Raw genomic sequence first — 17,381 nt, 5'->3', positions numbered from 1 at the left:
TATAAAATGCCCAGTATGTCACATTTATAGTATAGTTGTGTATAAAAAATATTTAGTTGATAGAAAAGAGTTCTGTTAATAGGCAAAAATCAACATCTTGGCTCAGATAAATTCAAATAATTCTAAATATTATTACTAAATTAATTCTCTGTCAGCTGCAGAATTACTGCACTGTTATCAACAATTCAACTTACTCACCCACAGACAAACATACGTCCTTCCACAAGACCAGCAGCCTTCCAAAACACATAAAAAAGTTAGTAACATACATCTAGATATTGCTCCAATTGTTTTGAGAAGAACAATATCATGCTTATGTTATAAAAGCCTCTTGACCACTGAGATCGCTCCTCTAGAGAAGAATGGATTGGCTCTTTGAATAAGCTACCTTAATATGAAGTAAGTACTTGGTGCAATAGTCTCTCCCCACCACTGATTGTTCAGCTAAACACGAAACATATGCAGAAAATGATTAACCATTGTAATCCATGATGAAGGAGGATCATCCTCCGAATGAAATTTCAGTATGCACAGCTTCATTCTACAGGAACTGCCCAACTTCTCTCTCAAGTTACTTCATAGACTTATCATAAGAACATTAATTTTGGGCAAATATTCTTAATTCTCTGTTTCTATGGCAGGCCGGGAGATAAGATAGGCTTATGTGGTCAAAGGCTTTTCTATTTTTTCCCAGTAATTTCTATTAAATCTATTAAAAGATATTACCTGTACGTACAAATCTTCCTTTGCTTATTTAAGGGGGTAACACTTCAATCAAATAGCCAGAACACTGCCACTACCAGTCAAAATACTAAACTGTAGTCAATAGAGAGCAATGGACTACTCCAAAAAATTTCACCTCCACCTTTAACATCTCTGCTAGAATTTGAATTTGAACTCCTACTTTTTAAACTCATAGTTCTTAATATAGAAATCAAACATATGGACTTATAAACTCTGTCATGAAAACTAGAATTTGATTCTCTCTCACTTTCTATCCAGTTGAGAACATTGCACCATCAGCTAAATAACCTTAACTTTAGCACTGAGTGAGTGATCTCTGCTCTTTCAGCCATTAATGTTTTCCACAGGCTACATGAATAAAATGCCTGTATTGCAAATGTCAAAATGCACACAAGCCACAGTGCAAAACAGCTTTACTGAGAAGCCATTATTCATCCTTTCTGAAAGTGTAAGAACTGGGAGAGAGAGGAAGGGAAATAAATCTCTATTGCAATTTTTATAACAACAGGCATGTGCTACCAGAAAAGAAAAACAACAACAATGTTGCATGTGTGCTAACAAGAAAATATGTATTTGTAGGGCATTTGTGGGATAGGAGGAGTTAAATAACTTAGCCTGGATTTGATCTCTTATCCACTAAGTAGCTTCCATTCTGTTTTCTTTTTCAAATAAAGTGGTGTCAGGATTGTTTCCCTACTTATTTCATTAATAAAATATATAAGCACTTGACTGTACTGGAATTTCAGTGATCTGTAATTAAAACATGGCAATATAAATTAGAGTAGATAACTGGTATAGACACAGTTTAGAGTTTAAAAAAATAAAATAAAATAAAAAAATTGGCACTTCAGATAAATGTATAAACATGGAAGATTTGACTGTGTTGACCTCCACCAGCTATTAAGTATTTACCTATAAGTAATAAATGACTTACAAATAATTCCTTGTTGATACATGATTTCAGTTATAATTTACATAAATATAGTCTAACACAATACATACCCATACCAACATGTACCTACTCTGGATTGCACGTTGAGATGAACTTATCATTGTCATTGGTGACAGCATTTGGCCAGTTCCTGTCAAGAATATTTCCAGCCACTCGCCAATTTCATCCAGGGGAAATCTGAGAGAGGACTCAAAAAGTCTAGGTCTTTAAATATTTTTTGAAAATAGCTATGTTGCTTACAGTGTCTTTATTGTTGCCTTCATTACACATCAAAAAACATGTGAGTGTGTCAATGTACATTTAAAAGTAACATTATAAATTCCATAATCACAGTAAAAAAACTTCAAAGAGTCCAAACACAAGACATAAACCATAGGCAAGGAAGTTTGATGGAACTACTTATTTACTCTAGTAAATTACCAAGTCTTTTCTCATTGTTAATAGGAGATCAAGAAGTTGTACAAAGTTGTAACTTTGAAATAAAAAGAGTAAGAGTGATTAAAAGGTAGAGGAGAAAAAATGGAAAGGAAAACACATTGCTTCTGATGAGATCTAAAGTGGGAAGGAGCTTGAAGAAGGTTGATTTGAAAAGTAGGTTTTCAAAGAGCCAAGGTTGAAGTGAAATAGTGCTAGAGACATGGAGGGTGAGCAGAGCACCAGTGCTAGGCAGGTGAAAACAATTACTGGGGCAGCAGCAGCAGAAACATCGTAAGATACTAAGACAAAAGTCTAAGAAGAGCTTTAGAAACATGAAGGGTGATCTTGGATTGGGTTTTGGAGTGAATGTTGGCTAGGTCACGTGGTCGCATCTACTGTAGGTAGATGAAATGTAGAAACCAGCATTGTACTTATCCCAGCATCAACAGAAAACAATTTTGAGAACAGACTGTATAAGAATTCCACTAGTCAAGGAATTAAACCTTATCCTGATAGAAGCCCGTGAAGTTTCTTCACACTACAAGGGAAAGATTTACCTGAGGCAATGGGAAATAAAACTACGGATGCAAGATTTAGTGGCTTTGGACTTTTCAAGAACATGTCTGCCTGCAGGGCAACAGATATTTGGACTGAAACAGAAGTCATGAAAGAAATGGACAACAGTTTCATGACAATGCCACATTTACAGAGTGTGATGGTAAAGAAGAAATCTCAGGAAGAAGAGAGGATTCTTGAGTCAGCTATCTGCCTCTTGAGATATTGGCAGAAAAAGGATGACTGAAAGTTACAGTTTAGCAATATTCTTGCATATACCCAGGTAAAAAACTACACCCAATAATTTATAAATAGCCACTTGCATAATAATTCATTAATGAAATAAGAGAAGAAAATGTGAGTATGGAAGCAACAGAAAGGTTGTTGGTCAAGTACAGCTACACGCAGGCAACAGAGACACTCTCTAATCTGGCTGATTTAACATTTTCAAATTTTTACTCTGTTTCAGCAGATTATTTATATAGGCTTGTTCTTTGGTCCTTGTACGCCAAATCACCTGTCATATTGTGAATGATGAAAATTTTCTCTGTGCCACAGTAAGTACCGTACACCTTGCTTTTACATGGCCTTCAGAGTTGAATTGTAATAGCAAAATTACTTATACAACCAATAAGTGTCCAAATGCTCCCATGAATCTCATTTGCTGTTTCCATCCTCTTCCCCACTCTCCTAATTTCCTTGGCAAGATAGTTAATATACATTGGCAAGAGATGGCACATCTTTTTGCACTTATAAGTTATGAAATACTCATGTTATCTATTTGGAAACTGTTAAAAACCCATGACATTTGTGTATCATATTTATCTCCTTTACCAGTATTTAATCATCAAAATTATTTCATTTTTACTACTTTATTTGAAGATCATCTCTGGAATTAATTCTATCATTAAGTACAAAATTCCAATGAAAAGTAATGTAATAACAAAAATCAGGCTTTGCTACCGTTAAGATTATACCATATCAACAGAGGGCAGTCTTTGATAACCATAAATTTATATGTAGACTTGGTGAACAGTAAACTTCTGTTTGTCTTACACAGGAACTGTGAGTTGTGTAGGTTTCAACAAGGAATATAAATCTGTGATCCATCATCAAAAGCAGAAGCCAGGTGCCCTCAGAAAGGGTTGCATTTAAAATAAGAATAGATTTGCATTCATTTTTTAATAAACAAATGTCTTAAAATACAGGTTTATCCTGATGAACCTCACAGGTAACTTATTTCAGAAGAAATATTAATCACTAGATTTCCATGAGCACATTTTTTTATTAATACTCTGTTAAATGAGCAGGTCATCTTTGTCCTAAAGCTTTCTGTTTCTGTTTAGACTCAGAAATATAGTGTAGTAGTGTAGCAGAGCTGCAAGCTTTCATGCAAGGGTACGTAGACTTTTTTTCCCTGGTCAAATACCAGCCACTTTATTCACCAAAAATTTATTTTAAAAGGTCAATGGACTTGTTATTGAGCCCAATTCTGATTTGCTACATTGGCTTCAGGGACAATTGGTAGGAAAAAGCTTTGGATTTACAGCTATGTCATTAGATCAGAATTTAGCCAAGATGAATTTTCTTCAAGGATGATTTGAACACAAGTGTTGGCACAAGCCAACCAGTAAGCAAGCTAAAGAAAATCCTTTCAAAATTCTTATCAACTCCATAATTTGGAGCAGTTTTTATTTTATGTTGTGCTGTGAAAAGAAAAAAAACAAAACACGTCTTGCACTTTGTAGTTAGACTGTGGCACAAGAGCTCACTGACTCATTGATAAGACAGTAACTGCTAAAAAGAAAGATGATTTCTGCTGTTTGTACATGTTTGCACATGTACATTTGTACTACTTGATGATGGAGATAATAGAGATCAAAGAACCTGACCCTGTATCCACTGAAAATAAGAAATTTCTGTATCAGAGATGGATCGATCCCATTCCTTCACTACTTTTCTCTTGATTTTTTTTTTTTCAGTTAAGAAGCTAAATCTCTCAAAAATTTATTTCTTGGAATGCCCTTCTCCATTCACTTTCAACACAGGTATTTCAAAAGCTACTCCTTCATCTGCCAGATTTCTCTAACTCTCTTTATCAATTAAAAAGAGATGTCTCAAAGATGATCTCTTGATAAACATCACAACAAATATTGGACTGATTTTAACAGAGAAGAGATTGCTCTGTTACAAATGTGGTTCAAAACACATAATCATTAAAGAGAAAATATTTTAAAGGTACATGTTTACCTGCTATCCCTAACAGTCTATTAAAAACTGAAAAAAATAGTGTACTTTTCATTAGATACCTTTTTTCCCTTCTGCTAGAACAACAAATAAAAAAGCTAGATGCTATTTGTAAGTGATTTGTTGCCCTTTGTCACTCTCTACACACATACATGCATATATGCACACATACACATGGTTTGAGTGGCAAACTCTGCAAAAGGGAGTTTATTTTGAAACAAGGAAGATCTTTTTCCCTTGAAGTGAATAAATTTAAAGATTTCTACTGAGCATTGGTTCTGTAAAACTTCATTTTAATACAGCCTAAATTTGGAATAAAACTTAGATAATACCCATTTCTTTAATAAGACAAGCTATTCACGCCCATGAAGGCAGACATGCCTTCAAATCACCCCGAAGCTACCTCAAATCTCTGTGCTGGGTCATTTGGTTTTGGTTTAGGGGTTTTTTGTTTTGTTTTGGGTTGGGTTTTTTAAATTTATTTGTTTTAAAAACAGAACCCAGGACTTGACACCAGACCATTATATCTGGGCAATTCCAGTCACTCCATCCTGAATATTGTAATCTCTGACAAAAAGAGATACTAACACCATGTTTGTGAAACTATGGGAGATCCTTGGTTCTGGGACTCAACTTTTTCTACTGAATTATCTTTCTTTGAGGCTTAGAAATAAGACATTAACTTGCTGAAATCCAGGGTGAATGCCTCATAAAGGTAGAGAAATGGTATTAGTGTTGCTTAACTTACTAGATATCTAACTACTAGAATTACTATGTCCTGCAGCAGCATCCAAGTCCATAATTCAATACAGACTTCTTCAATAAAACTTTCTGCAGTTTTCCACAGGTATGACAATAATAGAATATAAAAGTATCTCACAAATTACAATAATGCAGTGTTGTAGAACAGATGTCCACTGATGTCCCCTTACCCCAAACCAAGCTGAATTATTTGTTGGAATGAATACTTACACGTAAATGCGGCTGACTGTGCCCACACCTGAAATTCCAAATTCAAGTTTTCCATACAGAAAACAAGATCACATGCCATAATGTTGCTCCACCACTGAAGGATAATTTCAAAGATTATTTTAAAAGAACGCATCACAAATTTAAACCAAGTCATTTCCAATGGGACCATTTCCATTGGGTCATCTTTGAATCTGCCCTTCTTTCGTATTTTTCACTTTTCTATTGTTAGAAACCTTTTTAAAAAGAGACTGTGGATCGCATTTCATTAAGAAAGAATTTTAGCAGCTGTGAGAGAAGGTGAATAAAAAGTCAGAACCTGCCATTAGGAATTTTAAAAGGCAAATAACTCCTGCAAGCTCAGGCTCTTATTAATATGCTTTTAACTGCAGACACAAGGTGGCAGAAATACTGTGAAGCTTTTATTCACCCACTGCTGTGCCTAGTCACCTCCGAGGAATGAAACTGGATATTAACTAATGTGTTTTGCCCCGGAGATATTTATCCGTTTTCTCTCTGGCGCAATCAAAGCCGGCGCTGGCAGGCAGGTCTCCACACCCCCACCCCGCAGCCGCCCGCCGCTCCGGCGGCAGCCCCGGGGGGCTTCTCCTGGCGTGACCGCCCCGGTTTCCCTCAGGCACCTTTCTCTCCCCCGTCCTCCTGGCTCGGCTCTCGGGCAACCCCGCTCCTGCCGCCGACGGGCACCGAGCAGCGCCGCGCCGCCCCGCCGCGAGGGGCGGCCGTTACCCGCCGCCGCTGCCGCCCCGCGCTCACCTCTCGCCCCGTACCCTGAGGGGAAGGGAAACCCCCGAGCCCTCCCCGGCGGCGACTCGGGGACAGCCCCGCTCTAATTCTGCCCCAGGGAGCCAGGACTGAAGGCGAGAGCGGGGAGGTTCAGTGCAGGGGAGGCGGGGAGCGGCGGTGCGCTCCCGCTGCCTCCCGGGGCTGGCGGAGGTGCGCTCCTCCGCTGTGGGCAAGCAGCACCGGCCTCCCGCCGATATGGGGGCTCCGGGCGGCCCGCGGCGCCTTTCCCGCGGCGGCTGCCGCCGACAAGGCGACCCGCGCCGGCAGGGTGATCCGTGCCCGCCGCCTCCCCCTTCCTCCCCGTTCCCGCACGGCCAGGGCTCGGCCCGCCGCTTTCCCTGCGCCTTCTCCTCAACAACCTGTTGAGGGGTTGGGGGAGGGAGGGCGGGGCTGTCTCCCCCGGAGCTTGCAGGATTGGCAAACCGCTCTGTCCAATCGCGCCAGAAGGCCTCGCCCCTCGCGGGTGTCTATTGGCCGCTCGGAGGTGCGGGGCGGGGCTTCGCAGCTCGCGGGGCTCCCCTCCGGAGCAGGGCGCGCTCTCCTCAGAGCGCCGCGTGTGCGTGGGGCGAGCGGGTCTGGACGCGCCGCGCCGGCGGCAGGAGCGGGGCCGCGACTCGGCCCCTGAGGAGCGCAGACGCCGCTGCCGGGAGCTCCCGGCGCTTTGCTCCGCCGGCAAGGACGATGCAGGCTCTCCCCGCCGCGCCGCGGCGGCTGCTGGCCGGCTTGCTGTTACTGGCCGGCTGCGTCTGGGTGGGGGCGCCGGAGCCGCCGCCAGGCAGCGCCGTGGTCTCCTCGCCGTGGGCACCGGAGGCGGCCCCCGTCGTGGTGGCCAACCGCGGGCTGCGGGTGCCCCTGGGCCGCTCCGCCTGGTTGGACCCCGCGCGGGACCTGGTGCTGCAGGTGCAGCCGGGGGACCGGTGCCACCTCACCGTGCTGGACGAGGACCCGCTGTGGCAGCGCCCGGGCCGCCTGAGCCCCAGGCGCTTCCCCTGCGACTTCGGGGCCCGCGAGGTGCAGTACTCCCACCTGGGCGGCCGCAGCCCCGCGCGGGACCGCGTCCGCCTGCAGCTGCGCTACGACTCGCCGAGCCGCGCCTTGGTGCTGCCCCTGGTGCTGGAGGTGGAGGTGCTCTTCACCCAGCTGGAGATCGTCACCCGCAACCTGCCCCTCACCGTCGACCGCCTGCGGGGCACCAGCAACCCGCTGGACGCCCGCAGCCTGGAGTTCGCCTTCGAGCCGGGCCGGCAGCGCTGCCGGGTGGGCCTGCTGCCGCCGCTGGCCGGGCTGCCCCGATACGGAGAGATCCTCAACTACCCCCCGGCGGCGGCGCCGGCGGCCGCGGGTGGGGGGGCGGCGGGGGGCGGCCCGGTGCCCGCCTCCATGTGGGACTGCGAGGAGTTCCTGCGCCTGGGGCTGCGCTACCGGCACACGGCAGCCGGCGGCTCCCCCAACCGTGACCTGGTGCCGTTGGTGGCAGAGCTGTGGGAGGCAACGGGCAGTGGAGCACTGCTGAAGCGCGAGTATTTCCAGGTGCTGGTGCGGATCCGGGCCGGGACTGAGAACGTGGCCCCCAAGCCCAGCTTCTTGGCCATGCTCATGATGGAGGTGGACCAGTTTGTCCTCACCGCCCTCACGCCTGACATGCTTGCGGCCGAGGATGCCGAATCACCACCAGACCTGCTGCTGTTCAACATCACCTCGCCCTTTGGCCCTGGCCAGGGGCACATGGTCAGCACAGACGACCGGAGCTTGCCTGTCTCCTCCTTCAGCCAGCGGGATGTGAGGGAGCTGCGCATCGCCTACCAGCCACCCATGGAGGACTCTGATCAGGAGCGGCTCTTTGAGCTCGAGCTGGAGGTGTTGGACCCAGAGGGTGCTGCCTCGGAGCCGTTTGCCTTCGTCATTGTGGTGAAGCCCATGAACACCCTGGCACCTGTGGTGACCCGCAACACTGGCCTGGTTCTCTATGAGGGGCAATCGCGGCCTCTCTCAGGCCCCGGTCCCAGCCCCAACCTGGTGATAAGTGATGAGGATGACCTTGAGCAGGTGCGAGTGAGTGTGGTGGCAGGGCTGAGGCATGGCCACCTCACTCTGCTGGAGGACACCCCAGCACCTGCTGCCCCTCGTAAACACTTCACAGTGGCTGAGCTGGCAGCAGGTCGGGTCATATACCAGCACGATGGCAGCGAGTCCCCACTCAGTGACAACCTGGTGCTGCGGCTGGAGGATGGTGGCTCTCGCCACCGTGTTGAGTTCCTTTTCCCCATTACCTTGGTGCCCACTGATGACCAGCCACCTCTACTCAATGCTAACACGGGACTGGCCATGGCTGAAGGTGAAACAGTGCCCATCACCACCCGTGCTCTTAGCGCCACTGACATTGACTCGCAGGATGCCATCCTGCTCTTCACAGTGGAGTCTGGCCCCACTGCTGGGCAGCTGCTCCTCCGTCAAGCACAGCCACCTCCTGGCTGGGAAGAGGAGGAAGAAGATGAGGGCTTTTCTTGGAGGAGGGTGCCAGGTTTAGCGGGGAGCTCCCTAATCTATGAAAAGCCAGTGAGAGAGTGGCTGCAGCAGGACATTGTGGAAGGGCGTCTCTATTACCACCACTTCGGGCCTCACAGCCCTGGCCCTGGGGTTGTGTTGGACCAGTTCATCTTTAGAGTCCAGGATGACAATGACCCACCCAACCGCTCCGGACCACAGACTTTTGTGATCCGGGTACACCCCGTAGACAGATTAGCCCCAGAGCTGCATAGTAGCAGCAGCCTGCACTTAATAGTTGCAGAACAGCAGGTGACCCCACTGCGGAGGAAGCACTTGTGTTACACAGATCAGGATTCAGGGGACCGTGAACTCCACTACACAATAACCCAGCCCCCCACTGACACTGACACTAACCACCCTCCAGATGTATATGGAGCCCGCCTTGGATCCCTCGTGCTGACTGAGGATCACTCTGTGGAAGTTACCCACTTCACCCAAGCCCAGATCAATCATCACAAGATAGCATACCGTCCCCCACAGGAAGAACTGGGGGTGGCTCCTCATTTGATTCAGTTTCAGTATCAAGTGCACGATGCAGCTGGCAATGCAGCCGAAGGGACTTTCACCATCTACCTGCAGCCTGTGGATAACCAGCCTCCTGAAATCACTAATACTGGCTTCACTTTGCCTGAGGGAGGCAGCCATGTCCTTAGTCCAACTGAGCTGGATGCCAGTGACACAGACACTGAACTTGCCCATCTCAGATTTATCCTGACCCAGGCTCCTCAGTATGGCCAGTTGCAGCTTTCTGGGTACAGTTTGATTCCAGGAGGTGTCTTTGGCCTGGAGGATATCAGACAAGGGAGGGTGGCATATGTGCACAGTGGAGCTGAGACCAACAGTGATACCTGTAGGCTTGACGTGAGTGATGGGGTTCATTTTGTGCCCATCACACTGAAAGTGAATGTGCGCCCAGTTGATGATGAGGTTCCTACGCTACGGTTGCCCCCAGGCACTCTTGGTTCCTACCTGGATGTGCTGGAGAATGGTGCTGCTGAAATCACTGCTAATGTCATTCAGGGCACAGATGAGGATACAGATGATTTAATGTTGACCTTCATTGTAGAGGATCCTCCTCAGCATGGGAACATCCTGGTCCAAGGGGTGCCTTCAGAGAGATTTTCCCAGAGAGATCTGCTGGATGGTGCTGTGGTATATGCTCACACTGGTGGTGAAATAGGCCTTCTGCCCAAAGAAGATACCTTCAACCTGACCTTGTCTGACCTGTCTGAGGAGTGGAGCGTCAGGGGTAATGCTGTTCAAGGAGTTTCAGTCTTGGTTACCATTCTTCCTGTTGACAGTCAAGCCCCAGAGATTTTTGTGGGGGAGCAGTTCATGGTAACGGAAGGTGACAAACGGGTCATTACTCCTGCTCACCTTAGGGCTGAAGATGTGGATACCCCTAATGATGATATACTCTGCACCATTGTTGCTCAGCCGACATCTGGGTATGTAGAGAACATCTCTCCAGCCCCAGGATCTGAAAAATCTAGAGCAGGTGTAGCTATAAGTGCTTTTACCTTGAAAGACCTCCGTCAAGGGCATATTTTTTATGTCCAAAGTATACATAAGGGTGTAGAGCCTGTTGAAGACAGATTTGCTTTCCGCTGTTCTGATGGCATTAATTTTTCCCAAAGGCACTTTTTCCCCATTGTCATTATGCCAATCAATGATGAAGAGCCTGAAATCTTTATGCGAGAGTTTGTTGTGATGGAAGGCATGAGCCTGGTTATTGATACCCCTATCCTCAATGCAGTTGATGCAGACATCCCTGCTGATAAGTTAATGTTCACAATCACCAGGCTTCCCAGGCATGGCCACATTGTGAACCAGCTGGTCAATGGAACTGTCCTATTGGAGAGCTTCACCTTGGATCAGATAACAGAGCGCTCCAACATACTCTACGAACATGATGACTCTGAGACAAAGGAGGACAGTTTTGAGGTGGAACTCACAGATGGTAAACATACCGTTAGGAAAACAGTACTCATCATGGTTATTCCTGTAGATGATGAGACACCCAGAATGGCCATCAATGATGGTTTGGAGATTGAAATAGGGGAAACTAGAACTATTCATAACAGAATATTGAAGGCTACTGACCTGGATTCTGAAGACAAAACCTTGACATACATTATAAGATACGGGCCAGCACAAGGCCTCTTGCAGAGAATAAAATCTTCAGGTGGAGTTGAGAATATTACCCTGGGGATGAACTTCACCCAAGATGAAGTGGATAGAAACTTAATTCGATATATGCATTTTGGGCAAGAAGGAGTTCGTGATCTTATCAAGTTTGATGTGACAGATGGAATAAACCCTCTCATTGACCGCTACTTTTATGTGACAATAGGTAGCATTGATATTGTCTTCCCAGATGTAATCAGCAAAGGAGTTTCTTTGAAGGAAGGAGGGAAGGTAACCCTTACCACTGATTTGCTTAGCACCAGTGACCTGAATAGTCCAGATGAGAACTTAGTTTTCACTATTACCAGAGCACCTGTTCGTGGTCATCTTGAATGCACAGATCAGCCTGGGGTACCCATCTCCACTTTTACTCAGCTCCTATTAGCAGGCAATAAAGTCTATTACATTCACACTTCAGAAGATGAGGTGAAAATGGACAGCTTTGAGTTTGAGGTGACTGATGGCTATAACCCTGTATTTCGTACTTTCAGAATTTCCATCAGTGATGTGGACAATAAGAAACCTGTCGTCACAATCCATAACCTGGTGGTGAGTGAAAATGAATACAAACTGATAACCCCATTTGAACTGACTGCAGAAGACAGAGATACACCCGACGCTTTGCTAAAATTTATCATCACTCAAATACCAGTTCATGGTCAGATCATGTTCAATAACTCCAAACCAGTCACCACCTTCACTAAACAAGATCTAAATGAAAATCTAATCAGCTACAAACATGATGGCACAGAATCAGTTGAGGATAGCTTCTCTTTCACTGTTACGGATGGCACACATACTGATTTCTATGTCTTCCCCAACACTGTGTTTGAAACGAGGAAACCTCAGACCATGAAGATTCGAATAATGGCTGTGGACAACAGTGTACCTCAAATCGTAATAAACAAGGGTGCTCAGACTCTCCGTATTCTGGCCACAGGTCACATCGGGTTTCTGATTACCAACAAGGTGCTCAAAGTGGAAGACAGGGACAGTTTACATGTTACTCTCAAGATCAGAATCACAGAGGGTCCGCGCCATGGCTTCCTGATCCACCTGGGGAAAGGCAACCATAGCATCAGCCAGTTCACCCAAGGTATTACAATACTCCATGCTTTCTTTAGATCACTGGAAACGTTCTTTTTCATGCTAAATTCTATAATAATTGATGGGAGAAACTTTCCAACAGCAAGGTTATTTATAATGTCTTTATTATTTTTTAGTTCTGTTTATTGCATCTGTGACAGCTTTAAATAGGAAAGGGGGTCTACTGGGTAAACACTGAATAAAGGAGCATCTTCACTTTGGAGAGCTTACAAATAAATGTGATTTGGACTTTCTATCAGTGACTGAAACTTGGATAACAAAATTGTGCTGCATGTGGTTCTGGATCTTTAGAGGCTGAGTGCCTTCTTTAAATAGTTTTATTTAGAAAATGCTATGGGAGTGGGCAAGCTATTATTAACTAATGGTCATACCATGGCTAGGGTATCATTTGCTATACAGTCTGAGCACACTTAACTGTAAAAGCAAAATCATTTCCCAAACATGGGGAAATAATATATTATGAATGAATTTGTTGCCTTAATTACACAAATCTTAACCACAAAGTGTTTGTGGTAAATTAAAAGGTAATGTAAATGTTTTAAAATTATGTCAGTGGTACTTACTTTTTACATGGAAGGAAAATACTAGGTGGTATAAATAGCACAAAAACCACGTGCTGTATGTTCTGAAATAAAGCCTCAACACAAGGCTATGAAATAACTTTAGTTGAAAGGGGAGCATTAGGTATTCTCCAGATAATTTTCCATGTTACTTTGCAATGAGTTAATAGTTGGTTAATTAAAAATGAAATGAGGTTTCTTGGAACCTCCTGCAGCTGTGGAGTGAGCAGACAGCACAACTGCATGGAGACTCAAAGGCGTCCAGACAGGCTGGGCTGTGTAGGGGTAAGGCTAGAGATGAATACTTGTAGCTGGCTGTATTTCATTTCACAGAGCCCATACTAGTATGTATCCCATGTTACAGTCTTGGCTGTGGTGATGTTCTTGTCTGATATACCAAACCTTGCAAACAGGCCTGACGAACTTTTGAATGGCTGCGGTACCCGAAATTTTGCAGTGTTAGTGCAAAGGAGAGGATGAGGAGGGCCCAAACCATGTCTAAGCTTTGGGAACCACCACAGCTCCTTAAATGTAAGGCTTCAGTAGTGAACTGCGAGTAGTATTAAGAGTATTGTTGTCAGTCTAAGTGAGAAATAGAAGAGAATGGGAGTGAGCAAATAAACAGATTATCACTTTTTTAATGGATTTTCTCTTACATGGGAGAATTTAGAATTATTGAGTTGGTGTTCCTTGAAAGCAGACCACTGCATAGCTCAGTGATATCCCATTTTTTTGAGGGGGGGGCACTCAGGATAGGTACATATTCCATTCTCTTTTGTGCCACGTGGCTGGGCTTATATTTGTCAGATGACCAAAATGCAGTTGTTACTTGGCTTTCAGTTGGCAGTCTGACCACATGGCATGCTCACTGGTCTTCATGCAGGCTTTCTTAATATCCTGGGGCTGCCTGAGCTGGGTGAGAAGCATGCAACCCTTAGGAAAAATTGGTTTTAAAGCTAGTGAGGATCTTCAGAAAGTGATATAACTTCACAGGTTCCCTGACAGTACTGGTACAAGCACTCTAATTTGTGTTGAGTTGAAGAGTGTTTCTAAGAAATACACATTTCTTCAATAATTTTGTCCTTTGGCCTCTATGAGCAAACACCTCCTGAGCATCTGTGTTATTTCTGTGGTATCTCTCTTCTCAACTTCCTAAATGCTTTTTATAATGGTTTGTATTTTATGAAGCAAACACATAAAAATGTCTTATGAATGCAGGGCCAAGCACTTGAGGGAGGAGAGGTGTCTGGAAAGGCTGCATGAAAGGCAGAAAACATCAGGCTCTCACAGGGATAATACATCTGCTGACGATAAGGAAAGAGAACGTGCTGGAAGTCATAGAATAACCTGGGAGTGAAAGTCATGGATGAAAGGGCACTGTCTTTTCCTTTCCTTTTTCCTCAGATGCCCTCTTGTCTGTAGCTGCTTTGGGTATGGGAGAGGCTGTGAGTGGCAGGGAGGCAAAAATTATTGGCTGAACCTAGAAGGCTACAGTTTTGAGAAGTGATGTGAGACACAGAGGTCTTATGTAGACCAAGCTGCATAGTCAAAACTCTGTGTGTAGTTCACTGTTGACCCTCACCTTGTGGCCTACTACCATTAATGTGCAAAGCACTGTCAAATCCAGAGTAGTGAATTTAGGCATATTTCATGCTTATGCTATACTGAGACAAGTAATTATCTAATGTTCAGGGCAGGAGTAAACAAGACCTTATTTTGTCATATTCTTAATGATCCTAATGTAAGTGCAGATTTTTCAACCAGCCACGAGTAATTGTTTTGACTTCGGGATGCTCCTGTGTTGACTATTAGACCTGCTGTTATACACTTTCTTTTTATGTTTTGATGTCCCCCCTTTTTAGGGGTCCTATCCTGCCATGTGGGGCAACCTGTTACAAAATGCTGAATATTTCCAGTTTCATTAACGTGTGTGGGTCCTGATGGGGCTTGTAAAACATCATTACAGTCTTCCAGTTTATGTTGGAAGGGACCTGTGGAGGACATTTGGTCCAGCTCCTACTCAAAACTGGGCCAACTTTGAAGTCAGGTGAGGCTGTTCAGGGTCACATGCAGATGAGTTTTGAAAGCTGTTCAATAGTTTGTGAAGTCCATCCTAATACTCTACCACCCCACACTCCCGTTCCTTGGATTTGGGTCTATCATTGTATGAACAGGCAGCCTGACTGCTTTGAGTGAGGTAATATTGATGAAACAAGATTCATTGTGTGCAAGCAGCTTGAGCGGTCTGGTTTTTCAGATTGCCTGTAACTGAAAGAGAGGGCAGAGCAGTTGTTTATCAAACAGCTTTCTGCCTTGTGCTTGAGATTGCTTTTCAGCATCTGCCCACAAAACTTTATCAAGTGCTAGAAGGGAAATTAGCCTAGCTTGCAAGATGAGCTAAAAGCCTCCAGTCAAAATGTGGTTGTGCAGAATATAGTATGTCTCGGAGATTTGTTGTGTATTTTGTTCAGGAACAATCAGTGTGGGGCTTTCTAATTAGTATATATAAAATACTTCTGCCACAAGTACAGTAGGTAATCTTTTGCTCATGAGGCTCATAGAGTTAATTTGGATTGCTCAAAGAAGGTATAAGAGTGTGGAAGAATTAACGACTTGATAAAAGGTCCCCAAATTCTGCAAATAGTTGGTGCTTTTTATTCTTTTCTATTGAATTGTTAAAATAATCTGAATGAGAGAGAGACAGGCAAGTGACAGTAATAAAATAAAATATTCTTAAAATACATTAAGCAGTTCCTAAGTTTATTCAAGTACTATCCGTTACTTCATGTTACACCTGAAAGCATCACTTTTGGTTCTTTATTATTTCTTTGTGCTTTATATTTACAATTTGGTGATAGTAAATGCAGAGAAAGCTTAAAGAAAAACACTTGCCACATGGTAATTTCTAGTCTAGTGCTGTCCTAGAACAAAAATACATACAAAGAGTATCGTGTATGCATAATTGTACTGCACTCATCTCTGCAAGTCAGGGCTGGAATTTGTTCATAGCAGATATTCATTAAGATTAGATAATTTGTTTAAAACTGTGGAAAGTCCATTAAGGAACTGCCAAGTCTTTGACATTTAAAGAAGTTTAGTGGTATATAACAAGTAGGTAGCTGATGTTTGGATAATGTTTTGAATGTACAAAATGTACATTCTGCTGAGCACTGTTTTGAGAGTCACCAGTCCCACGTGGGTAAGTTTGTGAGTAAGGACCAGGTCACACCCCACAGCTCTGTAGGTGTGCTGAGAAGCCAGGAGGAAGGGGACGGAATAGCGGAGAGCAAGGATCTGCCTTGGCAATAATATAGCTTGGTTGATGTCTCAGCACTCCGTGTAGCCTCCTGAGGCCAAAGATACCTGCATGGCTACTCCAGCCAAATAAGCAGCTCTTTGCAAGCAATGATGTTATTCAGCATTCACCCCTGATAATGCTTTTTATCTTCTTTTTCAGGCAAGTGTTTTCAGAGAGACAAGTGAATTATGTTGTGAAGTGCATTTGTTTCTTAAATAATATATATTAATATATGTAATCCTTAATAACCACATCAGTTTTGTAGAATTTTAAATGGGAAATCAGTGCCCTGATCTAGTGAAGATAATTATTTTTTTTTTTAATGGAAAATTATCTTGGGTGGATTTCAAAATTATGTTGGAGAATTCCAATATCACATTAATATTTAGCAGGCACTGTAGTTATACAGTAATCAATTGTACTTACAACTAGGCAAGTTTTAATATAACTAGCATAACCTAATCAGCTGTGGAAGGAAAGCGTAGAATTGCTCAAGTGACTCTGAACATGTTCTTAATGAACAGAAAACAGGTCATTCCTTTGCAATTCTTTTGACAAAATTAAGATGTTTGGATGACAAGTGGCTTTTTTTGATGAGGTGGTCATGGTTCTGCAAACATTGGCTCAAGTGCTTATCTTTGTCTTTGTTGGAACCATGGGTTTTGATAAGGCTGCCCACATGGACAGAGCTGAGTACTTGTGTGTTTGCAGAATGAAAGATTTATTTGTTCCACTGGCATGAAGAGGTATTTGTTTGTGTCCTCTTTACAGCCCCAGGAATTTTTGATCTTTAACTTTCAAACATTTATGGAAGAGATTCTTCAGTGACATATATTTGCTGATAATCTTCTTAACATGTTTGGCCTAGAAGATGTCTGGCTACTTTTGGAACTGAGGATTTTGAGGAGCTCTAACAAAAGTGCTTTTGGCTTCTTTTTACTAATGCATACACCCTAACATGGGAGGAGAACTTGGGTGGTACTTGAGCTCCACT

General features: G+C 44.0%; 1 protein-coding gene across 1 annotated transcript in view; it reads left to right on the top strand.

The window, feature by feature from the left end:
- Positions 1-7,289: 7,289 nt before the first annotated feature.
- Positions 7,290-17,381, top strand: part of LOC140649496 (FRAS1-related extracellular matrix protein 2-like) — a 115,893-nt gene continuing 105,801 nt past the window's right edge. Inside the window, exon 1 of the mRNA XM_072856827.1 lies at positions 7,290-12,518. Coding sequence (XP_072712928.1) covers positions 7,370-12,518 — 5,149 coding nt within the window. The 5' untranslated portion in view covers positions 7,290-7,369. The remainder of the gene's footprint in view (positions 12,519-17,381) is intronic.

This window comes from Ciconia boyciana, chromosome 1 (assembly GCF_034638445.1).
Source record: "Ciconia boyciana chromosome 1, ASM3463844v1, whole genome shotgun sequence".
NCBI classification, from domain to species: domain Eukaryota; kingdom Metazoa; phylum Chordata; class Aves; order Ciconiiformes; family Ciconiidae; genus Ciconia; species Ciconia boyciana.
This window is presented reverse-complemented; position numbering and strand designations above follow the sequence as displayed.